The following is a 25,674-nucleotide window of genomic DNA, read 5'->3' on the forward strand; positions in this document are numbered from 1 at the left end:
GTTGTAGTTCTTAATGTAATAATTTTCCTCTCCGCATTTCTTTCATTACTCCATTTTTATAAATCCTTTGTCAATCCATAGTTCAAATTTTTACTACAAGTTTTCTGTCAATCCTACCAATGTATCTAATTGTTTACAATAGCTTTCCAAATAAGTTACAAACTTTCGCCATTCTTTATTTAAAGACCTACTCTTCCTGGTTTCTAATTCTTCCCATAAGTTTTGCCATCTCAGCATAGTTCATCAATTTTGCCTGCCACTCTTCTTTGGTTGGGGTTGTACCATCTTTCCATTTTTGGGCTAGCAGAGTACGCACAGCCATGGTCGTGTACATAAATAGTTTCGTCTGATCCTTTGGGATCTCTGGTCCTATAATACCTAAAAGAAAAGCTTCTGGTTTCTTAGGAAATTATATTTTCAACATTTCCCCCCAGTTCATTGTACAGTGGTACCTTAGTTCTCAAACTTAATCTATTCTGGAAGTCCATTCCAAAACCAAAGTGTTCCAAAACCAAGGCACGCATTCCCATGGAAAGTAATGCAAAATGAATTAATCCGTTCCAGACGTTTAAAAACAACTCCTAAAACAGCAATTTAACATGAATTTTACTATCTAATGAGAACATTGATCCATAAAATGAAAGCAATAATCAGTGTACTGTACTATAAAATAAATAAGACATGTAGATGATAAAAATTAAAATTAATTCTTTTTCTTACCTGCACTGATGATAGTCGTTGTTTGGATGGGGGGCTTTTATCCATTTACTCTGTCAGACAGTCAATCAATCAGTAGCTGAACTGGGTTCCACACAGTCACACAAAAAAAAATTAACCGAAAAAGCCTCAAAAACAAAAACCCAAAATAAATAGCAAAACAAAAGCGCCAAACTTAATCTGTTTGACTCCTGAAATGTTCAGAAACCAAGGCGCAGCTTCTGATGGTTCAGGTGCCTCAGAAACAATAGCCGACAGCTGCATTGCATGTTCGGCTTCCGAAAAACATTTGTAAACTGGAACACTTCAAGGTTTTCAGAGTTTCAGAACGAAAGCGTTTGAGAACCAAGGTACCGCTGTATATCATTTCCCAGAAGTATAATGTGTAGAAAGTAGCTTACTGTTCAAAGGTAAAATGTACACTCATTGTTTTGCCTACTTTTGCCTCTAGACCCACCTTCATTAGCATGTGGGCCTTGGAAGCTGACATAAGGGTTCCACCCTAAAAAGTTGGTTTTCTTTTATTGCATTTGCAGTATTCCTTGCAAGAACTCTGGGGCCGAAAGTCTAGATGCCCCAGTATTTCTTTGCGTCTCCCTTTTCCTCTGTGTACTCACCTTCATTTCCAACCCCCCCCCCTTAATTTTCCTAGGAGGTTTCGGTGGACACACTGTTACAAGCCACGGATCTTTCCCCCGTCCTCCTGAACCATGCGCTGAAACCTCTAACAAACGAGAATGGGATTCTGACCCAGAGTCAGAGTAAGTATGGGCTTCAGAGGAGGAGGAAACAGGGTGGATAAAAATTTAAAAAATCGGATTTTTTTTTAATATAAACTGGATTTTTAAAATAAAATGCCTTTGGAGGAAAAATATTTCTAAAGATAGTTTTCTGTTTAGGTTACATTGTAGTCCAAAGGCTATTCATCAGGAAATAAGGATTTGTTTTAAGTTTTTCATGTGTTCTAAAACTCAGTCTAAGGTGGTGTTGTTTTTTAAATCATTTAACCACATCAGTTAACAAACATGGATACATATGTTACAATGTTATTTTTTTAGTTAAATAAATTGTTTAAATTGTTATTAAGGAAATGATTATTTTTCTCCTTCCAATAAAGTACAGCAGAAAAGTTGTCCAAATATAAACAGTTAACTTACTAAACCTCACAATAATTTCATTATTATCTGTCAGTGTATTTCTAATAGTATAACTAAATCAGTAATTTTTGATATAACTGTAAAAACTGCTCTGAAAATTATTCTTCCGAAAATGAAATCTTCCTCTGGTTGTAAATATTAAGATTATACCAGCAAGAATGAGTCTTTCTGTAAAAAAAGAGAGAGATTTAAATTGTGATTTAAGTCATGCTTTAAATTGATTTGATTTAAATCAAATCCACCCTGGGCGGAAAGGACCTTGATTCCCTTGGGAAGCTAGCCTAGCAATGTGGGTGGGATTTTGACTTTCGCCTCCTGCCATGCAGCACTTAAGTTTGCCATGTGGGATGGTGCAGATGAGGAGAGCTCTTCAGGTTGGCATCGCAAGAGGGGAAACCTGTGCCGTGAATTGAAGCCCCATATTCTTTGATTGTACAGTGGTACCTCGGGTTACATACGCTTCAGGTTACATACGCTTCAGGTTACAGACTCCGCTAGCCCAGAAATAGTGCCTCGGGTTAAGAACTTTGCTTCAGGGTGAGAACTGAATGCTTCAGGTTACAGACTCCACTAGCCCAGAAATAGTGCCTCGGGTTAAGAACTTTGCTTCAGGGTGAGAACAGAAATCATGCTCCGGCGGCGCGGCAGCAGCAGGAGGCCCCATTAGATAAAGTGGTGCTTCAGGTTAAGTACAGTTTCAGGTTAAGAATGGACCTCCGGAACGAATTAAGTACTTAACCCGAGGTACCACTGTACCTTTAATATTTTGTTGGAAGCCGCCCAGAGTGGCTGGGGAAACCCAGCCAGGTAGGCGGGGTATAAATAATAAATTATTATTATTATAATTATATAGATGTCTTGAGGCTGAACGAAGGGACGCTGAGTCAAATGTCTGGCCAGCGCCTGTGGCTGTTGCCCAAGCAGACCTACTTGAATGTGGAAGAGAACGAGGGCAGCGCTCTGGAGAGGAAGAGGAACATCATCTGCTGCCTCCTTATCCAGATCTTGAAAGAAGAGAAAGAGATACACATTGATAACCTGGTGTTCAAGGTATGGAACGAAGGAACTTGCAGCGCAGTCCGACTGGTAGGTGAAGCGCAGGGACTGACTCATTCCTCTTGCCTCTACCAGGTGATCGATGCCTGCCAGAAATGGGAGTCTGGCTCAGCTCTGAAATTCTTGAGCTTCTGCTGCAGCAGCACGGATGTCCTGTCCTGCATCCTGCACTTGCTGAGCCAGGGCTACATCCTGCGCCAGGAAGAGAACCCGCAGCTGCTGGAGTACATCTGTGCTGAGCCCACCACACCTCACCGGGGCCAAGCTCAGCTCATCTTCCAGAGCACCGATTGCCAAAAGGCCAAGGCTTCTTCTGGGACAGACCCTGGCAACAAATTGCCTTTCAGGTAACATGCTTTTTTGTTTTGTTTTTAAATTAATACTTTTCCAGTAATAATAATAATAATAGTTATTTATTATTTATACCCCACCCATCTGGCTGAGTTTCCCCAGCCACTCTGGGCGGCTTCCAATTGAGTGTTAAAAACAATACAGCATTGAATATTAAAAACTTCCCTAAACAGGGCTGCCTTCAGATGTCTTTTAAAGATAAGATAGCTGCTTATTTCCTTCACATCTGAAAGGAGGGCGTTCCACAGGGCGGGCGCCACTACCAAGAAGGCCCTCTGTCTGGTTCCCTGTAACCTCACTTCTCACAATGAGGGAACCGCCAGAAAGCCCTCGGTGCTGGACCTCAGTGTCTGGGCTGAACAATGGGGGTGGAGACGCTCCTTCAGTACACAGGACCAAGGCTGTTTAGGGCTTTAAAGGTCAGCACCAACACTTTGAATTGTGCTCGGAAACGTACTGGGAGCCAATCCATTTTCCATATTCCATTCAATTTACTCACACAGTCATGATCCTCGACTTCCCTTCCCCATCCTTTCGTGGTTCTATCTATTTACCCATTATATGACTGCATATTCTGATTTCTCCAGAAGTTTTGTTCTCCTCCCTCCTCATCATATTTCTATATACTTCAAATTGTTGGATTTACTCCAACCCTGCTAACGTTTTAACCTGTTTAACATTATTCTTCATAATAATACCAGTGCTTTTTTCCTTAAAAAAAAAACACGTTTAGGGTTACTCTCATTTTGACTCAAGAAAATCACCATTTTACAGTTCATATTGGGGAAAATAAATATAGTAAATGAACAAAAGTACAAAGATTCACAAAATGTTTAGGGGGGTGCGTACTCCTGTGCCCCCCCGAAAAAAGCACCGAAAAATATAATAACAATTTATTATTTATACCCTGCCCATCTGGCTGGGCTACCCAAGCTACTCTGGGCAGCTCCCAACAGAATATTAAAAACACGATAAAACATCAAACCTTAAAAACTTCCCTACACATACTCTGCAAACATTTCCCACTCTTCCTTAAATACTCGGATCTTCCTGATCTCTTACTTCATTAGTTAAATTTGCTGTTTCGACATATTCCCATCATTTTCATCTGCCATTCCTCCTTTGTTGGTGTTAATTCCCTCTCTCCAGACGTTTTGTTTTAACATGTCACATACCAGGGGTGCAGGAGCCTGCCTGCCTACTTGTTGTTTGTTGGTTTCTTCGTGAACTTACCTAAAAAGATAAAGAAAACAAAAGACTGAGTTAAGCATTTGAAAAATCTATTGAAATCAGACACAATAAGTTCCTCTTAGGTTGGGTAGTTCGCAAGTCTCTGTGGCTTTGCATAAGGTTTTGTATTTGTCTCAGAAGATTGATAAAGAATGTATAATTATTCTGGTAATTATTGTGTGTATATTAGTCGCCAATGTGTTGCATGAGTCGTACTACTTGTTGTGATAAGGCCGTTCTTGCCTTCAGGTTGGATGCCTTTGGCCTCGGCACAGAACAGGTTCTTATGGAGACGGTGCTGCTGCCCATGGGGCGCACAATGAGCCAAGACGAAGTTGGAGTGCTGATGAACCAGACGGTGCAGAGGGTCTCAGATACCCTGAGCGTGACGGCAGATGTAGCCCAGCACCTGCTTATACACTGTAAATGGAACGTGGATGTTCTGATTCAGCGCTACACGGAGGATCCAGAGGTGCTCCTGTTCTCCTCAGGGATGCAAGTGCGAAACCCCCAGGAGCCCTCGAGCCCTGTCACTCACTGTCCAGTCTGCGTGAATCTGCTGAGTCAAGATGACAACCCACCTGTTCTCTGCTGCATGCACTACTGCTGCAAGGTGAGGTTCGGCTTCCCTTACTGTCCTGACGGCAGGTATCTGCTTTCACTATTGCCATTCTTGTCTTAATTCAGATCCCTGATAGATTATTGTTGCTTTTTGACATTGGGTGTCCCATCCTTGTCCCATTACAGTGGTACCTTGGTTCTCAAACGTAATCCGTTCTGGAGGTCCGTTCCAAAACCAAAGCGTTCCAAAACCAAGGCACGCTTTCCCATAGAAAGTAATGCAAAACGGATTAATCCGCTCCAGGCTTTTAAAAACAACCCCTAAAACAGCGATTTAACATGAATTTTACTATCTGACGAGACCATTGATCCATAGAATGAAAGCAATAATCAATGTACTGCACTATAAAATAAATAAGACAGTATTGTAGATGATAAAAATTAAAAAAAAAAATTTTCTTACCTGCACTGATGATAGTCGTTATTTGAATGGGGGGCTTTTATCCATTTCCGCAGTCACACAATCAATCAATCAATCAGTAGCTGAACTGTGTTCCACACAGTCACAAAAACAAATTAATTGAAAAAGCCACAAAAACACAAAATAAATAGCAAAAACTAAAGCACCAAACTTAATCCGTTCCAGAAGTCCGTTTGACTACTGAAATGTTCGAAAACAAAGGCGCAGCTTCTGATTGGTGCAGGTGCCCCAGAAAAAATAGCCGACAGCTGCATCGGATGTTTGGCTTCCGAAAAACATTCAGAAACCCCGGAACACTTAATTCCGGGTTTTCGGCGTTTGAGAACCAAGGCGTTTGAGAACCAAGGCACCACTGTATTCCTTTTGGTTGTGGTGTAAATTTCCAAAACACTCCCCCTTGTGAGTGACTTGGGGCACTGCTGCCTGTGTTGTTAACACTGCAGATCTCTAGATCCCATGTTTTCTTCCCTCTCATTTTTTCTTCTTCAATTAGTCCTGCTGGAATGAATACTTGACAACTCGGATTGAACAGAACCTGATTCTGAATTGTACATGTCCCATCACTGACTGCCCTGCGCAGCCGACTACTGCCTTTATCCGCTCTATTATTTCCTCCAAGGAGGTCATTGCCAAGGTAGGCACAGGGGTTCTGACGCACAAACTCAGTCTATCAAAACCTTCTACACACTAAGTGAGAGCTTCATCTTTTCCTTATGAGAGAACACCTGTTGTGTCCTATAGCCTGGGATCTGAGTAATAGGTCAAGCCGTTAATGCATTTAATTCCAGGTATGCTAACTCTCCCATTATTCAGCACATTGCTTGCTAAGATTTCTCTGTTGTCCATCTTGTAGAATACAGTGGTACCTCAGGTTAAGTACTTAATTCGTTCCAGAGGTCCGTTCTTAACCTGAAACTGTTCTTAACCTGAAGCACCACTTTAGCCTATCGGGCCTCCTGCTGCCGCCGCGCCGCCAGAGCACAATTTCTGTTCTCATCCTGAAGCAAAGTTCTTATCCCGAGGTACTATTTCTGGGTTAGTGGAGTCTGTAAACTGAAGCGTATGTAACCTGAAGCGTATGTAACCCAAGGTACCACTGTATCTCATTTGCTTGAGACGTTTTGAGCTGTCTGCCCTGCAGGCACCTGTTTGTTAGATCCTGTGTACAGTCATACCTCATGTTGCGTCCGCTTCAGGTCACGTCTTTTCAAGTTGCATCCCGCGGCAACCTGGAAGTGCTGGAATGGGTTATTTCTGGGTTCGCTGCTCACACATGCGCAGAAGCGCTAAATCGTGCTATGCACGTGTGCAGACGAAACACTTCTGAATGCAAATGCTTAAAGTTGCGGACGTGCCTCCGGAACAGATTACGTCCGCAACTCGAGGTTCTACTGTACAGGACTCATGGACTGACTTAGGGAATGCCTGGTTCCACTTTAATAGGGAACTGGGATAAGTTGTGTTTCACTTCCTTCAGGTTCATTAATAGGATTGCATCCGACTTCTGCATCATTAATTTTGTGTGTGTGCTCTAAGAATACTTGAATCTGATTTTTTAAAAAACAAATTATGCAGATTGCCATATTTGCTTGTACTGTACTATTCTGATTGTGCTCATCTGGAGGGAACCCCCACCTCCTGATCACTGGAAATTGTGCTGAGCACACTTCCTTTTTTCAGTTCTGCTAGGTCACAAGGCATTGAGGAGCCCTCCACACTCTCAAGCCCTTTAAGTGCTTGAAACATTTTGAAAAAAACACTAAAGCTGAGATTTTCAGCATACCCAGTCCAGTATCTATTTTTGGACTTGCGTTATGTGATTGTGGAGTTTTAGAATACACACAATTCTGTCTATGATATGTCAAGTAGATCACATTTATGTTTTTGTACTCATATACCTGATTAAGTCAGGTTGATAGAACATCTTGCATCTTCAGCATTTATTGGCCAATACACATCTCAAACTAAAACCTTGGAATTATGTTAGACAGAAGCTATTTTCTGAAGGAAGTAAAAAAATAGTGTTCTTTGGTGGTCTTCACCTCATCTGTCCTTTGGGATATAGAATATTTTAGTTGAAACTGGAGATACAGTTCAAGAAATCCTAAGAGTGACACCTTCCTGCTCTTTAATAATGAGTTGAAGCCTATGATCACGTTAGGATAATGTCAATTACTTCAAGAATCCTTCTACTCAGTTTTTAACCAAAGTTTATCTTCTTCAGAAGACGACCAAGCTTCCTACAGTGTTTAGCTGAGAAGCATAATAGTGCATTGCAAAAATCAGAAGAGTTAGCCTTTCCGTAAGACCATAGTAGATATTCTGGGCGGCTTATTCTTCTGCCTAATAGTAATTAATACTTTTGCCATGACACTAATGCCTCCTGTAGCAATTGGACTGTTATGACTAAACTGAGAAACCTGGGTAACACATTCTTTTTAAAGGTGGCGATTATCCCTTATCCTTGAGGAAAAACTATTGTTGAAGATCACTTTGTATTTTTTTGGTCAGTAGTTCATAGTCCCAGAAAGTTGCTTTAAATCTGGCACGAGATTAATCACCGTGGCGCTGTGGGTTAAACCACAGAGCCTAGGACTTGCTGATTAGAAAGTTGGCGGTTTGAATCCCTTCGACAGGGTGAGCTCCTGTTGCTCGGTCCCTGCTCCTGCCAACCTAGCAGTTCAAAAGCCCATCAAAGTGCAAGTAGATAAATAGGTACCACTCCGGCGGGAAGGTAAACGGCATTTCTGTGTGCTGCTCTGGTTTCGCCAGAAGTGGCTTAGCCATGCTGGCCACATGACCCGGAAGCTGTACGCCAGCTCCCTCAGCCAATAAAGCGCCGCAACCCCAGAGTCGTCCATGACTGGACCTAATAGTCTTTTAACTGATAATTGCACAAGATCTCCAGAACTGCCACTTGTGTGTTTATTTTCTGCAGTATGAGAAAGCGCTCCTGAGGGGTTATGTTGAATGCTGCTCGAACCTGACCTGGTGCACCAACCCCCAAGGTTGCGATCAGATCCTCTGCAAGGAAGGTCTTGGCTGTGGAGAAGCCTGCTCAAAGTGCTCTTGGATCTCCTGCTTCAACTGCAATTTCCCAGAGGTAAGGCTGAGATGAACCATGGAGGAAGTGCACCTGTCTCCCTCACAGGACTTTTATCCTGGGTTTTTTGCCCTCCCAAGTCAGCCCGGGCTCTGTAATTCCTTGCAGGCTCACTATCCTGCCAGCTGCAGCCATATGTCCCAGTGGATGGATGACGGTGGTTTTTATGAAGGGATGACCGTGGAAGCCCAAAGCAAGCACCTGGCCAAACTCATCTCCAAGCGCTGCCCAAGCTGCCAAGCTCAAATAGAGAAAAATGAGGGCTGTCTGCAGTGAGTGCCTTTTTGTTTATTAGCTTATTTAGTTAGAGGGCAGAAGGATGATACAAACTTGGATTGCATGAGAGGTGCCCCCAAACTTTCTTTGGCTTCTTGTCTGATGCCGCCTTCGTTGTACATAACATGCATGCTTTTATTTGTATGCTACCTTTCCATAGCTGTAAGCTGCCTTGAGCGTGGTTTTAACATGAAAAAAGCCCCCACATAATTGCGAGAACAAAAATAGTCACAAAGAATAAATAAAAGATCAAAAAATACACAACCAAACAGAACAATTTCCACGTAAATTGTATGGGGAAGGTATAAATGAAATAAAGATACAGAATTTTAATATCAGTAACAGTAGCAACCCCACACACAACAAAATGCCCTAAACAATAACCCAGCCCAAGAGTCTGTTTAGCAGCCTCAACTTTTGTAGCTGGAGTCAGTCATGGCCCTGCCCTCCCAGGCCATGTGGAACAGGTCTGCAAGGCTGGGAGTAGGTCTTCCAGAATTCACAGCCATGCTTACTTACCCCCGCACAGCGATTCCAGCGCAGCCAAGGAAGAGAAGGCAGGCCAAGAAGAAGGCCTGATCTGGCCATCAGGAATTAATTTTCTGGCCACACCTTATGCTTGAACTAACGGGAATTATTTCTGTTCTACGCAGTATGACTTGTGCCAAATGTAACCATGGATTTTGCTGGCGCTGCCTGAAGCCTTGGAAACCAACCCACAAGGACTATTACAATTGTTCCGCTATGGTGAGTTTAGTACAGGGCATACTTTGTGTCTGGTGTGGCGTTATTTATTTGTTTAAATTCATCACTTGCCCTTAACCCTAAGGTTACAACAATTTAAAATCCAACATTAAGAACCGCCTTGTCTCCTTTCAAACCAACCCAGACCCTATGATCATCATGTGAGGCCCTTCATTGTGTGCCTCCTCCACAAGAGGTCCGGAGGGCGGCAACACGAGAATGGGACTTTTCTTTGGTGGCTTCCCGTTTGTGGAATGCTCCCACCAGGGAGGCTCACCTGGTGCCTTCATTACAAATATTTAGGTGTCGGGCAGAAATATTCCTCCCAGGCCTTTGGCTAATCAAACAGCCTATCGCCTTTTAAACTGTTGAGGGGTCTTGTTTTGTTACTACGTTGTGTATTTGTGTTATATTGTAAACAGCCCTGTGATCCTCTTGATGAAGGGTGATTTAGAAATTTAATAAATAATAACAACTCCAGGTAACTTATTTCCTGCTTCCCTCCCTCAGGTGAGCAAAGCAGCGCGACAGGAGAAGCGTTTCCAAGACTATAATGAGAGGTGTACTTTCCATCATCAAGCAAGGGTGAGGATCGCTCCCCTGTCCTTCGGGGACAAGGAACATAATCCAGCCCCGGTGTCTGCTCTTCATCAAGTTTTACCATCCATAGGCAGCTGGTTCTAGTATTAGTGGTAGAAATTGGCCATGAAAACCACTTGGGCTTCTGTCACACAGAATTTGTGTCTGCCTGTCTGGAATAGTAACACTTTGCCGGCTTGCCAAATCTAACATCTCTAGTCCAAAAGATTGCTTCCTGTGAAGAAGTAGGATTGGTGGCTGTAATAGTTTGGTTGTAAATCAGTGCCTTGAGAGGAAGACAGGTCTCATGTCTGCAGATAAGAAGGGTTCTTCCTGAATAGACAGGATTGCCGAGACTCTTCCTTTTCATTGCAGGAATTTGCCATGAACTTGCGAAATAGGGTTTCCACTGTCAGTGATGTGCCACAGATTCGGTCCTTGACGTTTGTCGTTGACACCTGCAAAATGCTGGAACAAGCGCGGAAAGTAAGTGCATTAATCTGAGAAAGAGGAGGAGGGACACACATGGATGCATGTCTGCCGCTCTTCTTTCTGACTTTCTTCTGCTGCAGTTCCTTCGTCCTCTTTCTGCAATACAGTTTAAACTCATTAAGAAAATACAAGTGGATCCACAACATTCATATCAATGGAAGGACTGTATTTTGGAGGGATAGGAGAGGCGAGTGCCTGAGCGCAACAAAGTCTTAGAAGATTTATTATTCAGGGTGGTGGGTGGAAATAAGGGCTGCTGTCCAAAGGTGCTGGAAGCCCAACATTGCATGCTATCCCCTCTATTCCTTTGGGAAATTCTGGTGGCATCTGGTGACTATAGTTTTTGGCTTGACCAGCAAGGCTAGTAAAAATGGTGAAGCCCTGGTCCGTGCATCCATTTGAGACAAAATATTTTCTTCTTGAAGCCATGCAGTATTTAATATGCTAACACTATACCTGCACTGATTCTTACAGTGCAGAAGGTGTATTTCAAATGTCTCCCAGAGGCTCTTGGAGTCTGTCCTGGCTTTCAACAAAGGTCCTTGTGCAGATAAAGGTTTAGTTCTTGCTTTGATTTACGATCTTGCTAGCTCCAGATTGTTTTCTCTTCTGAGTTGCCTATGCTTTCTAGACATGTGCCCAGAAATGGAGGCTCCGTTCTAGCCATAACTATGCCAGAAATAGCACAGAGCAGGAAAAGTAGCTCTAATAGGAAGCTGTGCCTGGAAAGTGGGGGGAGAAAACCAGCTGCCTGTAATATGTATGTAAATGTGGTGTATTGTGCTCTCTCTCAGGTGCTGGCTTACTCCTGTGTGTACAGCTACTATAACCAGGACACTGAAAAGATTGACATCATGGAGCAACAATCAGAGAACCTGGAGCTGCACACCAATGCTCTGCAAATCCTTTTGGGTGAGTAGAAGTGAATGGGACCGTGTTCGCAAGATGATGACTGCTATAGACTTTAAATACAGGTTCAAAGAATACTAGATTAGAGGCTATATTATCAGGAAAGGCAAGAGAGCATTTCCTCATTGCAACCACCTGGGTAGCTCTCATCCAGATGCCTGACTTTCACTCCATGATTCTTCTAAATATGACTAAAAGCTTATGCAATTTAAAAAAATAAAATCAAAGCTATAATTCTCTTGCAAGAACACAGAGTCCACGCTGTTAGTTCTGTCATGACACTTGGGCCTGCCCAGACTTTTGCCCTTTTATTTAATCCACACACCCCCCCCCAGTCTGATAAGCAATAATTAAGTAATGTATCTATGAAAAGTAGTTAAAAGAAGTGCTTGGGGCCAGAGCAATATGTGTCTCTTCCTCCTTTCCTCTGTGTTCAGAGGTGCCAGCTGTGGCCTTGTGCTCCAGTGCACAGCATTCAAGTAGGTGTGTCATATACTTGTCTAGATGTGGGGCTAGGTTGTAGGCATAGTGACTCCTGCTCCATTCCTTCATCAGCCCCTTTCCCCACTAAACCCCCCTCTAGTTTTACCCTATAACAGTCAAAATGAGAGGAGTGGATGAATACTGTTAAAACAACAACACACAGTTTGAGTGCCTTTCTGTACACATATGGATAAGTGCTCAGTATCCAAACCAGAAAAACTGGAACAAAAAGGAATCTCCACCAACCTTTTCCCCATTCCTCTTCTGATCTGAAATTTGTTTCAAGTGAGGCAGAATGAAACTTCTCTAGCTGCCTGCAACTTTGTAGGATGGAGTCTCCTTCTTTGGAGGTTTTTAAGCAGAGGCTTGACAACCATATGTCAGGAGTGCTCTGATGGTGTTTCCTGCTTGGCAGGGGGTTGGACTCGATGGCCCTTGTGGTCTCTTCCAACTCTATGATTCTATGATTAGCTGAGTCAGCTCTACCCTTTCGGTTACTACTACTCAGCCTGCAGCCTGAAGGCTCACGTTGTTTTGATCCTTGTATTTCAGAAGAGATGTTGCTGCAGTGCCAGGATCTTGCCTCTTCGATTCGGCTGCTCAAAGCCGAGCATTTTAATACAGGTCTAGAGCTGGTGCGCAGGATCCAAGAACGACTCCTAGCAATTCTGCAGCATGCCACACAGGTAACAACTATTAACTTGACCAGGAATGTGTTCTGTCCAGCAGTGTAGCAGAATGGAAAATGCTGGGGTGCCGTTTGTTTCGGAGGGGCTGCCAGTGACATTTTCTGACCTTTCATTATATCCTGACAGGACTTCCGTGTGGGATTCCAAACCCGACAGGGCTCTGAACAGAGGGAGATGAAGTTATCCAATGTGCCTAATGCCACGCCTACTTATAAAGAGTGAGTTTTCTTGCAGGGGTGACATGGGCAGTAGGACTAGATGGTGGGTTTTGCATTCTCTCCCTCCCTCTTTCTCTTACTCTCAATTTTATTAAATTTATTGTTTTACAATTTCAGATAAACATTTTACATACTTTAACATATCCAACGACTTCCCTTCTTCTCCTTCCATGGTTCATTTTGCATATCTTACATCCCTGCATATTTTTCAGTAACTGTTCCAATCGGTTTTCCACTATTACATCCATCAAAAATTATTTACTATGTTGAATTCATCTTAATGCTTCCAGCATTTTCAACTTAAGTTGTCCATCTTCTTTAGTTGGGACCTCACTTTCCGTTTTTGGGGCAAACATAACACAGGCCGCAGTTGTTGCATACATAAATAACCTTTCCTGACACCTGGGGATTTTAGTCTGAGTTATCCCCAACAGAAAGGACTCTGGTTTGGGGGGGAAAGTAATTTTAAACATCCCCCCCCCCCAGTTCATTATAAATCATTTCCCAATACTCTTTTACCTTTTTACATGTCTACCACATATGAAAGAACATTCCCTCCACCTCTTTACACTTCCAGCACTTATCTGATTCTGTCTTGTAATTCTTAGCAAGCCTACTCTGAGTTAGATACCATCTTTGGATCATTTTCAAATAATTCTCTTTCAAAGAATCACATGCTGTCAATTTCAAGTCACTTTTCCATAGTTTCTCCCAGAGGTTAAAATCGATGTTGTGTCCTGTATTTATTGCCCAGTGTGTCACTGAAGCTTATCTAGCTCGTCTTTTGTTTCCCATTCTAATAACAGGTTATACATTTTAGACAAAATGTGAGTTTTGCATTCTTAGTGAGGTACAACATATCTAGAGTTACTGCCTAATCTGAGCATACAGCAGACTGAACAATTTAACACATGTCACCATCAAGCAACCCAGACACTGAGCTGCTCTCCCTCTTGGAAGCGCCCTTTTCTTCCTGCACACTTTAATTTTCTTTTTGCACAGTGAGCTAGACAGGTTGTCATTTGGGCTACTCTTAATCTGTGGCCTGATGGACCAGGCGAGGGGCTCTTGTGAGCAAGTTAAGGCTCTGAATGTGCCATCCCCTGAGGTAATAGCAGTTGTAATATTGTATGTATTTTTTAAAAATTACAATACCCACGCGCCTTCAAAGTACGATACCAGGGTGGGGTACAAGAATGTAAATTAAAACCAAGAAATACAATTGTGAACAAAGAATACAAGGTGCAGATAAAACAAAGCAGAAGCAGCAATTACAGTGATATAAATACACAATTTATCCAGTTATTACTGGAACGGTGGTAGCAGTCCAAACCCAGGATTGCCAGATGTTCAGAAGTCCAATCATGTTTCCCTGAAACTCCCAACAGTAGTTGAGTTCTGTTAGGTCTTAGCCAATCTTCTGTTGTGTTTACAGCGTTTCTCGTGGTTGTTGGCTCAAAATGTGCAAGGTGCACTGACTACAAGGGTTTGTTTCCGCCTAGGCTTGTTTTCGACGAGGCATCCGATTCAGCCGACACAGATGATGGTGGCAAAGAGGAAGAGGATGATGACGATGACGAAGATGAAGAATACGTCCCCGAGTGGCAGGAGGAGTACGATGACGAAGATCTTGATGATGACAATATTTCTTACGATGATGAATCGGAGAATCTGGAGAGGAATTCTTTCTTTTTTGACGACGCTTATTAGTAGAGTTGGCCTCCTGGCACCCCAAATTCACACCAGAGAATCCTGGAGTAAAACATTGCCTGTCACTCAGACAGCCTTGTCCCGGCTGCACTCTCTGCTCTGCTTCTGTCATAGTCCAAGGACAGCAAGGAGAACTAGATTTCAGTCAGGCGGGAGTTTGTATGGTAGTTTACAACAAAAGGGTGCTTTCCTCTCTGAGACAGCTGGTTGTGACTCTCTTGGTACAACTTGCAGGGCTGCTGTGCCTGGTTACATAGGAACTTCATCAGCTCTTGGCACAAGCGGTGGTGGGGAGGGTGTGTTCTTTGTCATCTGTGAGCTTTTTTCCCATGCTCTTCCTTGGGGAAATGAAACCAAGTACCAATCTAGCAACAGGTCCAGCCATTATCTCGTCCCATTACAGGCTTCAACCTTGAGAGATTCAGGGCACACCACATGCCATTTATGTCCGTGTGAAAAGTTACACACCGCTCTTGCCTGTATTTCCTATATCTTATTTCCACTCTTGCTGCTATCACCCAGGAATCCAGCCTTGGCAAAACCTACTTGATTTCATAATCTAGCCTGACAATGGCGAATGGCCCAGGAATCGTAGTGACACAGCCTTGAGTGCCAGCTTTTTAGCCCGGTGGCTTTTGGTTCTCAGTAGTGATGTTCCCTGTGGGGTAAAGACATGGAATGTGCACCCACCACCCAGGCACGCACAAAGTATTTCTTTAAGGGCCTCTGTCTGCCAAGGCGATTCTCATTTCTGTTCTAGCACATGTCTAAAAACTAGGGGCGGAGTTTTTCACTCCTTTGCAGCGAAAAGCTCTCTGCTGAATTGAGTGACCAGGGAGGAACGTTCTAACTAGAGAGAAGGTAATTTAGGTCATTGGGTGTGTCTGGAGATGAGAGCTGGTGAAATAGTTAAATAATTTTTTTTTAAATAGAGCTCAAGTGCCCTGCTCTGAGTCTGACAGGTAGTTCTGTGGGTTGCCAGCACTCTTGAATGGACATGGTTTTGAGAGTACCTCTTTCGTTGAGAGGTCAGTTTTCTGTGGGGTTGTTGTTTTTTTTGTTTCTTTGTCATTGGAATCGTCTTCTCCTCCTTCAGATAGGAATTCTGCAGGATGTAGAGGTTCAGAGGGTTCATATATATATAATAAATATATATATATACACATATATATATATATATGAAGAAGCTGAAATTGTTCAGATTATTATGCTTTATCTTTTCTTGAAAATCAAAAAGAATCCTGAAACAACAAGATTATACACCACCTGTTTATGTAATAAACAGTTTTTTTTTCTTTTATTACTATCTTTTTAGTGTGGTTCTCTATCCTCCTTCCCACACTTTCCCAATTCCTGTTGCTTATGGCTAAAATAGAGGTTAGCAGAAATGCAGTGCTGCTGCAGGAGAATCCCTATGTCTCATTGGTAACATCAAGGGTGTTTTTTATTTTTAAAAAAATTAAAACTCCAAACATTTGTCAATTAGTCACAGTCATGTAAGCTACAAAAGCTATGCATAACATTTGTGCAGTAGTCTCAGTCACATGAGCGGGCTTTTTAATAACAAGGTTTTGGGGTTTTTTAATGCAGTGTTTCTTGCTTTTCCATGCCCCATAGTTCCAGAATTAATTAACCTTGCCACCAGCCTCACTCATCACCCTATCTATTCCCCTGTCTCTATGATTGGTGTACTAATGTTCAGTTCCTAAGCGCCTATCCACAGCGAAGCACTGCAGGGTTACAAATATCTGCCTCCATGAAATTTAGCTCTACGTGGATTTAAAGTATAAATGATGGGAGAAACAAGCTTTCAAAATAAATCAGAAAAGTTGTATGTATAGGGTGCTGAATATAAAGGAATACCAATAAATACTGGGCTGGAGAGGGATGAGTGTCAAAATGTGAAGTTGATAGTGTTTTGAAATCACACCTATACCAATGTGACTAGTAGAATTGTCCAGCAAAGCATCATAGTCTTCTCCTTTTCCCAGTTGTCTGCCTTTCCAGAGTTGAATGTGAAGAAAACTCCTTGCCCACACATTCCTGTGTAAAGTGTTTTATTGCCTCAAGATCACAAGATGATCCAGATACACTATATACATAAAGTTAAGAGGTGCTGGTGCATCATAAACTATTACTACATTGGTAGCTCGGGTAAAGTACTTAATTCGTTCTGGAGGTCCGTTCTTAACCTGAAACTTCTTAACCTGAAGCACCACTTTAGCTAATGGGGCCTCCTGCTGCTGCCGCGCCGCCAGAGCATGATTTCTGTTCTCATCCTGAAGCAAAGCTCTTAACCCGAGTTACTATTTCTGGGTTACCGGAGTCTGTAACCTGAAGCGTATGTAACCTGAAGCGTATGTAACCTGAGGTACCACTGTACTAAGTACAGTAACCTGATCTTAGAGGTTAAGAGAAATCAAAATGTGCAGAGAAATCCAAGTGTGGAGAGAGATCCAGCGCCACCACAATTCACTACTGCTCTTTTGCCTCGCTGCTGAATGCAAGCCTTGGCTTTCTACCTGCCAATGCACATACACACATTCTTTGGAGAAATGGAGAGTGGATGAGTCATGCCAGAGGTCCATGGCTTTGGACTGTTTCAAAAGGCCCACCACAACTGGCATCCTAACCCTGAACAAAAATCAGACATGGTGGGGGGGGGGGGAGACTCGAGACACAGACCTTGCAAACAGTTGGTGCAATTTCGCACGTATTCCCAAATTACAGCAACAGAAGTGACTGATAGATCCCATCCTGAGAAGATAGCAGCCAAGTTTGAAACATAATTCAAGCATAGTTACTTTGTGGTCGAAACTAATCTGGAAAGGCTTGAACAAAATAGAAGACAGTGGAGAGTTGCTGGAGAGCACTATACAGATTGGAGCAAAAGAGCAACATAGTTCTGCTCCTTTTTGCTAGTCCACCCGACAGGTTTTTGAAGAGGTCCCTGCTTCAGTTGCTTCCGACCCTTTTAAGTTACAGATTTGGGATTCACGATTATATTGGATAACCAAATTCCCAATTGAGAGTTGCTATGAAATGAAAATTGAATCGCTTGGAACGTTTAACTGATCTTGGCTCTTCATTATGCAATCAATGTGGACGATACCAGGCTGATTGCTTCACTTTATTTTTTATTACTATTCATTTCCAGTTGCTTTTAATTTTTCTTTCTGCTTTTCAGTAGCCAACTGGCATTTCCAGGGTAGCTGCACAAATGTCTGTACAGTCACTAGACTTCCCTCATGATACATAAAGAATAAGAGTGGGCTCTCTTTGCTCACAAGCAAACCTTTTGCTTGTTCCTGCTGGAAAATTTGAATCGTACGTCATCTCTGTCTCAACAAAAGGAGACAATGCATCTTCAAACTAGTTTATAAACTGAACATCCTTGTAAATTTCAGATGAGTGAAGGGATGGCTACACACACAGAATTTTGATTATGTGCTATGAAAGAGATGTGGGGAGAGGCTCTGAAGGGAGAATACATCTTTCTCTAAGGGCTTATCCAGGCTTCTGTTTGCCCTGCTGCTTTCACCTGGGAAAACCCACAGTTTAGTGCTGAATTGGAGAAAACTGGAATTGGGTTTTCTGCTGATTGCTGTTTGTTCCAATTTAACCCTAAAGAGTGGGTTTTCCAGGGAAAGCAGTTAGTCAAATGTAAGCACTGCTTGGGTCCGTGCTTTCCTGGCATGGGACAAGTGCAAGAATAGACAAGCCCTAAGTGTTTCACACCTGCACTGGTTTCAGGTGGTAAGGGTCATCTCTCATTTTCCTGCTAAGGGTGCTGTTTGGTGAGGCATGATATTATGAAGTGCTGGGGAAGGGTGATCGGCAAAGTCCAAAGGCTCCTGCTAGCCCTAGCTACTACCTCCCGGAGCTTTAAAATTGTTTCTAACAGCCACCACAGATATTATGCTATTTTGCTGGTTTCAGCATTTTTAAATTGTTGGCTGTCTCGGGGGAGGGGTGAAGTCAAATTGTTGGGAGAGTTGCAGCACCTGCTGGTATTATGTAGTAATCTAATTGAGTTCCAACTTGAGTGGATGGAGAGAAGAGCAAAGGCAAGTAGAAAAGGGGAATGTTGTACACTCAGCCAGAGGATGATAAGAAACGTATTGGGGTTTGTGAAATTAGTGAAGAGAGCAAACAGGACAGCCACAATATGCAATTTGCATATTATTATTATTATTATTATTTATTATTGCAGTTAGCACTTTCTAATTAGCATAAGCCAAGAGAAAATGTACCCTGCTACATTATTTGTAAAAAAATATTGAGAAGCTTGTAAAGCCATATGTCCTACCTCATAGTTCTGGAACATATTTCTCATTAGTACATGCTCAGGGACACTTTGCTTTCTTCATATAATTTAGGACTTTGTTTCCTCTACAGGAAACAAAACTTATTTTTCCTGATATGGCAGTTTCTCATGGGTCCCAGGGTGGGAGATGAATATGATTCATTTTTATTAATACACAGTAACATAGCTCCCTCCCTTCCATGTTCCCTTCCCTATGAACCTTGCTTTAAGATTTGTCAGAGTGCAGTGCACTCCCTATAGAAGTGAAATCCCTTGAAGAACCCAAATTAGGTCATTCTCCATAGTGGCAATGCAGCTTTGGAATCAGCTTCCCAGGGAGGTCCATCATGCCTTTCATTATTTACATGCAGGCACAAACCATAAAACTAAGTTTCCTGTACTTTTCAAATGCTTTTAATTTGTTCTGCTTCTTCAGTATTTATTGCTGCTATTTCATAGTACATTTTAACGTTTTTCCACACTGCTTTGACTGCATTTAGCAAAAAGGTAATCTAAATATCACATACATGACATACGTGCAGCACCAAATAGCTCAATCAGGGTTGTGGGTTCGAACCCCACGTTGGGCAAAAGATTCCTGCGTTGCAGGGAGTTGGACTAGATAACCCTCATAGTCCGTTCCAACTCTACAGTTCTATGATTCTAACGGTACAGTACTGCACAGCAGAAATTTCACTTTCAGCTAGACATGCCTGGGGAATCAGGGACCACCTTATCTTCCTCAGCATTCAAGCCAAAGTGGAATAACTTTTCCATTTCCTATGATCTTCTACGTTGTTTGCTTAATTAATTAATTTTATATACCACCCTTCAATAAGCAGATAGCACAGGACTGAAGCTTCCTCCGGCAGCAAAACGTCTAGGGTCAGGCTGGCGAAGTGCTGCGAGGTGCCCGGCGGTGTCACGCCACCCCATGTCAGCGCAACCAGGCTATTGCAGCATTATCTCTAGGAGAACTTGGAAGCGCAGGGAGGAGACTCCCGCTGCAAGAAGAACAAGGCTGAGGCATGGCCGGCCTTCTGCACTAAGGCTGGCAGAGGGAGCTTGCAGCCTCATCTGTGGCGGCGGCTAGGACAGCAAGGCGGAGGGGTGGGTGGGTGGGTTGGCGGCGACATGCCCCCTCTCCCCTCCGCCGCCGCCAGCACCTGAAGTCCCGGTGCAAGCCGGCAGGGCGGGGCGGGGCGGCGCTGCGGAGGCTGGAGCTGATGTCAGGCTGATGCTGATGCTGAGGCGCGCGGTGCATTGTGGGCGAATCCCCGCCACCAGCGCCGCCGCCGCCGCGGACCCATCCCGAGGCCGGTGCGGGAGGGGGGACGACGATGCTCCCCGGGCGACCCCCTCCCACAGGAACAGGAGCAGCCTCAGGCGGTCCCGCGCAGGGCAGGGAGCCGCGCGCAGACGGCGCTGCCGCACTGACTGACTGACGGAGAGCAGCGGGCGGGGAGGGGGGGATGCGCCGCCCTCACCAACGGCTGCGGCAGGGACCAGGTGAGCGCGCGAGGGAGGGAGGGAGGGAGGGGCGGGCCCGCGGGCTGAGGCGAGGGAGGGCGCCCCCGCCCTATAACCGGACCACTTTGCGGGGGGGGGGAATAAGGTGGGGTGTCCTAGTGTGTGTGTGTGTGGGGGGGGTGACACGGCCCAGCCCGAACCCCCTCACAAGTGTGGCCCGGCGGTGCATTGTGGGAGTTGTAGTTCTTCCTCTCAGGGGGGAGAGAGGGGGACACACACCGCCTTTCGAGCTCCCAGGATGCCCTCGAGGCGAAGGGGGCCGGTGGGGATTGACGGGGCGTTCGGCCAGTGGCGAGCAGGAGGAGCCCACCCTTGTGGGCGTTGGGCAAAGGGCGGCCGAGTTTGAACGAGCTGCAGTGCAGGCAGAGGGGTGAGGAGGGGGCGGGGCTTCGAGGGCCTCGCGCGCCTACCTTGCGAGGCGCGCGGGGGCGGGGCGGAGTGCGAGGGGTTGGCGTCGAGCTGCCTCGTGGGAGCGGCTGCTCTGGGCTGCGAGACTGTCCTTGGGGGTGCAGTTGGGCATTTTATTTTATTTTTTGAGATGCCGGTTAATATGGGCGTGGAGGGAGCTGGCCACGGCGAGCTTCGGTTTCCTGTGGTTTCCTGTGGGCCCATGGGAGCAGGGTAGATGTTCCACTACAGCGGGTGGCGGGGCCGTCAGGGCAGGACTTGCCAGGCCAAAGCCCAGGCCCACCTCAGGAGGACTGACTTGAAATCCTCAGACACGAATAACTGTCAAATAGGGTGCGTGTACCCCCATAAGACCATCAAGTCTTGAGGGCGCAGTCCTGAGCCTACATACTTGGAAGTAAGGCCCATTTACTTAAGGAAGACATAGTCTTGAGTGAAGGAATGGGTTTCCCAGGCATGATTAGCATTGAGTTCAAAAAACCAACTGCACTATGACTGAGGTAAAGAGGCGCATGTTAAAGAGGGTCATTAGCTGGTAACCTTTGACTTGTGCAAGAAGACCTGTGAACAGGAATAAACTGCTCTCTAAGCCTCCCCAGGTGATTTGAAAGTTGATGAGAATTTTAGTCTGTTTTAGTGTTGTAACTTTTTGTATGTTTTAAAGTATTGTTGTGATTTTTCCTTGCTTTTCTTGTTCTATCTTTTTGCAAACTTTTTTTTTTACAGTGAAGCATATAATTTTTTTGAAAAAATAATTTGGAGGGTTACATTAGGCAGGCAGGGCTTGATAAAAGGTTGAGGTTTGATGGCGAAAATGGAGGTGGGAGTGTTAAATGGCAATGAAGGGGCAGAAAAGTCCAAACGTAAGAAAGAAAGGGTATGACAGAAGATGCACAGACCGGTTTGAGAGAAGGTGACAAAATTGGCTGAGCTTGAGCAGAATGGAGAAGCTCAGTTTGAATTAAGATTCCCTGTGGTATGCTAACAGCACAAAAGCTCTGTGGCAGTCAGATAGTAATCTCAGGTGACCAGGTCGTTGGCTGGGGTGACAGTGCTTTGAAGACTTAAGTGGGAGAAGGTGTGTAGCTGGTAACAGTAGGCAATAAGAGTATCATGGAGAATGAATTTTCCCAAGTTATAATATTTTTGGTTATTCTTACTATTGCATGTCAAACTTGCAATAGTCATGAAGAAAACAAACATTTGTTTTTTTAGGAACAAAATCTTAAGGATGGAGAATTAACAGCTTCTTCATCCTTTTGGATTGATCTCTTGCTCTTGAAAATGTGAAGGTTTCTCCCCCCCCCCCCCAAATTCTGGATCAGTTTTGTACTTTAAACCATTACACTTCTTGTCCTCCAGTAGATCAAATGCCTCACTTCTTTCATATGATAATCTAGTTTGTTATATAATGGCAGGCTTTCTAAGGTTGTTATTCTTATAGCTCTCATTTCAGTGCTTTCTCATTTGTCACATCTTCCAAATAGGACACCACATGGTATGCCAAATGAGATTATATCAGTGCATATTGTAGCCACTTCCTGAGCTTTGAAGTTCATACTTTCCCACTAGACATTATTTTGGGTTAAATGTTGGCCTTTGTTGTTGGATCCAGATATCTCGTGACATAACTTAGTTATATGGTGACTAAGAATATCACTTGTCATACCCATGGTCCATCTAGCCCTGTATTTTTTAATGTCAGACCTGATTGATCAAAGAAATTTCAGCAACCTAGGATACTGTATTTTCTTGCCATTCTGATCTCTTCTAGCCACTGACAGTCTTAAGTTATTGGGGCATTTGAATTATTGTTTTGGGTATCACAAATCACTAGGTCTGGACCTGGATGGTATCCACCTGAGAGTTCTTAAAGAACTCAGATGTGAAATTGCTGATCTTCTAATAAAAATATGTAAATTGTTCCTAAGAGCAGCCTATATATCTAAGGACTGAAAAGTGGCTAATGTAACAACAGTTTTAAAAAATGGATCCTAGGCCAGTTAGCCTAATGCCTGTTTTGGGAAAACTACTGGAAAGCATTAGTAACAAAAGAATTACCAAGCATATAGAAGAACAAGTCTTAGTGAAGCAGAACCAGCATAATGTCTGCAAGGACAAGTTCTGTCTCAATACCCTTTTAAAAGTTCTTTGAGAGTGTCAATAAGCTTATAGAGGTGACCAGTCAACTTTGTGTACTTGGACTTTCAAAAGCTTTTGATAAAGCACTTTGCCAAGGACTCTTGAACAAGCTTAGCAGGCACTGGTTTAAGAACATGAAGCAGAGAGTAGGGATAAATGAAGGGGTGTAAGAAGTGGTAATCCCCAAGGATTGGTACTGAATCCTGTACTTTATAGCTGTTTCATAAAAGATTGGGTGAGCAGTGAGACAGCCAAGTTTGCTGATGATACCAAATTGTTCAGAGTGGTTAAAAAGAAGAGGGATTGCAAGGAGTTCAAAAAGGATCTCTTCAATCTGGGTGACTTAACATTAAAATGTGAGTTGATGTAAGCAAGTGTAAAGTGATGCACATTGGGGCAAAACATCCTAATTTCACATATGCTGGTCTGAGGTCTGAACTGGCATTGACTGGGAAGGAGACTTTGGGGGTCGTGGTGGGTATCTCACTAAGAATGTTGAGCCGGTGGGCAGCAGCTGTGAAAAGCATGAATTCCATGTTTGGAAAATCAGGAAAGAAATTGAAAATAAAGCTGCCAATATCATAGTACCATTCTACAACTCTGGTGCATCCATACTTTGAATATTTTGTACAATTCTGGTCACCACCCATCAAAAGAATATTGTAGAGCTTGAAAAAGGGGCAATCAAGAGGGTGGACCAGCTCTCCTAAGAGGAAAGGCAACCACATTTAGAGGGACTATGACAGTGGTGTATAAGATTATGCATGGTGTGAAGGCTAGAGAAATGTTTCTCTCTCTGATTGTGCTAGAACCCAGACCACCCCAGTAAGCTGAATGCCGGAAGATTTAGGATAGGCATAAGGAAGTACTTCTTCAGACAGCACATAGTTAAACAGCAGAATTAGCTCTCACAAGATCTGATTGCCATCAGTTGGATGGCTTTAAAAGAGGATTAGACAACTTCATGCAGGGTAAGGCCATGTTCTATCTCCACTGTTGGAAGAAATATGTCTTTGAATACCAGTTGCTGAGAATCTCTAGTGGAAAGATTGCTGGTGTGCTTGTGTTCTGCTTGCAAGCTTCTCATAGACAATTGATTGGCTACTGTGAGAACAGGATGTGGAAGTTGATTAGTCTTTAGTCTGATCCCAGTTTTGCTGAGTGATTACCCTAGTGATCAGTCTGCAGGGAAGACATACTGTGACTGTGACGTCACTTACTATATTGTTCCCAGTGCTTTTTAACATCTATTTGAAGCCATTGGGAGTGGTCATTAGCAGATTTGGCCCTAGGTGTCACCAGTATGCTGATGACACTTGACTCTAATTTTCTGTAACATTTGACTTAGGAGAAAGTGTGCAAATCCTGGACTAATGTCTGGAGTTGGTAAGGGCTACATGAGGGCCAGTAAATTGAAGTTGAATCCTAGTAACACAAGCTCTTTGTGTGAGTGGTTTCCAAATTCAGGAGATTAACAGGTTGCACTCTACCTGAAGGTGCAGATGAATAGCTTGGGAGTACTCTTGGATCCATCATGATCACTTGAGGGAGAGGTATTCTCAGTGACTAAGAGTGCTCCCCCCCAGTTGCAGCCGATATGCCAGCTGTGGCTATTCGTAGACAGGAGTTGTGAAATACTTTTAAAATGCTATTTTAAGTGCTCATACATTTTGTGGCCACTGCAATCAGTGTGCTTGCACTTCTTCCTGTATTTCTGATGCTGCTGATTGATGGTGGCTTTTCGGTGAGTCACTTGTCCAAAGCTTTTAAATGTCTTCTTTTATATTTTTAAATAGTATTCACTTGGGAAACCAGAATAGAGATATACTCTTTTCAGGGATGTGTATAATCTCATCGCATATACTAGGTGGGAGTTATGCATCAGACCTTTTAGCGTTGAAAACTGAGATATTTCAATAAGTTTTATACTTTTTCTGAGTTGTAAGTAAAACCCTTTTTTCCCCTGCACATGGGTAAGGAAATTTTTTTTTTTTACAGACATTTGGAGGTAAAGATAATTAATTCCAAAAAGTGAAAATGTTGGTGGTTCCTAATATGCCAAAAGTGTCAGTGTTTTTGTTGTATTTCAGATGACTCTTATACTCAAATATTTTGCACTGCTTTAAAGTCAGGTGATCCACAGCACTATTGCAATCAAGTATGTTAAAAATAGTTAGCTAATCTTATATTGAACCACAAGAAAATTACTTGTGCTACTATCGATATCTTCCCAAAAGCACTGTTTTTGTTATTTCAGGGGCGGCGGGAATGAAAAATGGTACCCAATTAATGTGAATCTAAGTCCTATTTTAAAGATGACAGTCCTGTATTTCAGTTGCTTCTCTGTTTGAATGGTTGTTTGGTCAAAGTCTGGTTAAAAGATAAAGAACTGTAAGAAGGGAGAGCAGGTTCCTTGAAGTTCCCCATCAAGGGATAGCACCTGGCTGAGCAGGCAAACAGGCCACCTGGTTAGTCTTCTTTGAACTTCCTATAAGGCAGGATTTTGAAGAAGTCCAGTTTGTTCCTATTAGA

General features: G+C 43.3%; 1 protein-coding gene across 1 annotated transcript in view; it reads left to right on the forward strand.

Annotated features, from left to right (window-relative positions):
- The window catches only part of LOC310674094 (cullin-9-like), a 54,707-nt gene extending 38,654 nt beyond the window's left edge, over nt 1–16,053 (forward strand). The window contains exons 28-41 of the mRNA XM_083432895.1: nt 1,370–1,478; nt 2,728–2,924; nt 3,006–3,277; nt 4,761–5,124; nt 6,047–6,187; nt 8,492–8,656; nt 8,765–8,928; nt 9,586–9,679; nt 10,187–10,261; nt 10,631–10,741; nt 11,542–11,659; nt 12,692–12,825; nt 12,955–13,046; nt 14,549–16,053. Coding sequence (XP_083289021.1) covers nt 1,370–1,478; nt 2,728–2,924; nt 3,006–3,277; nt 4,761–5,124; nt 6,047–6,187; nt 8,492–8,656; nt 8,765–8,928; nt 9,586–9,679; nt 10,187–10,261; nt 10,631–10,741; nt 11,542–11,659; nt 12,692–12,825; nt 12,955–13,046; nt 14,549–14,756 — 2,244 coding nt within the window. The 3' untranslated portion in view covers nt 14,757–16,053. The remainder of the gene's footprint in view (nt 1–1,369; nt 1,479–2,727; nt 2,925–3,005; nt 3,278–4,760; nt 5,125–6,046; nt 6,188–8,491; nt 8,657–8,764; nt 8,929–9,585; nt 9,680–10,186; nt 10,262–10,630; nt 10,742–11,541; nt 11,660–12,691; nt 12,826–12,954; nt 13,047–14,548) is intronic.
- Nucleotides 16,054–25,674: the final 9,621 nt, after the last annotated feature.

The sequence above is a fragment of the Podarcis tiliguerta genome (assembly GCF_965153285.1).
Source record: "Podarcis tiliguerta genome assembly, chromosome: 3".
NCBI lineage: Eukaryota > Metazoa > Chordata > Lepidosauria > Squamata > Lacertidae > Podarcis > Podarcis tiliguerta.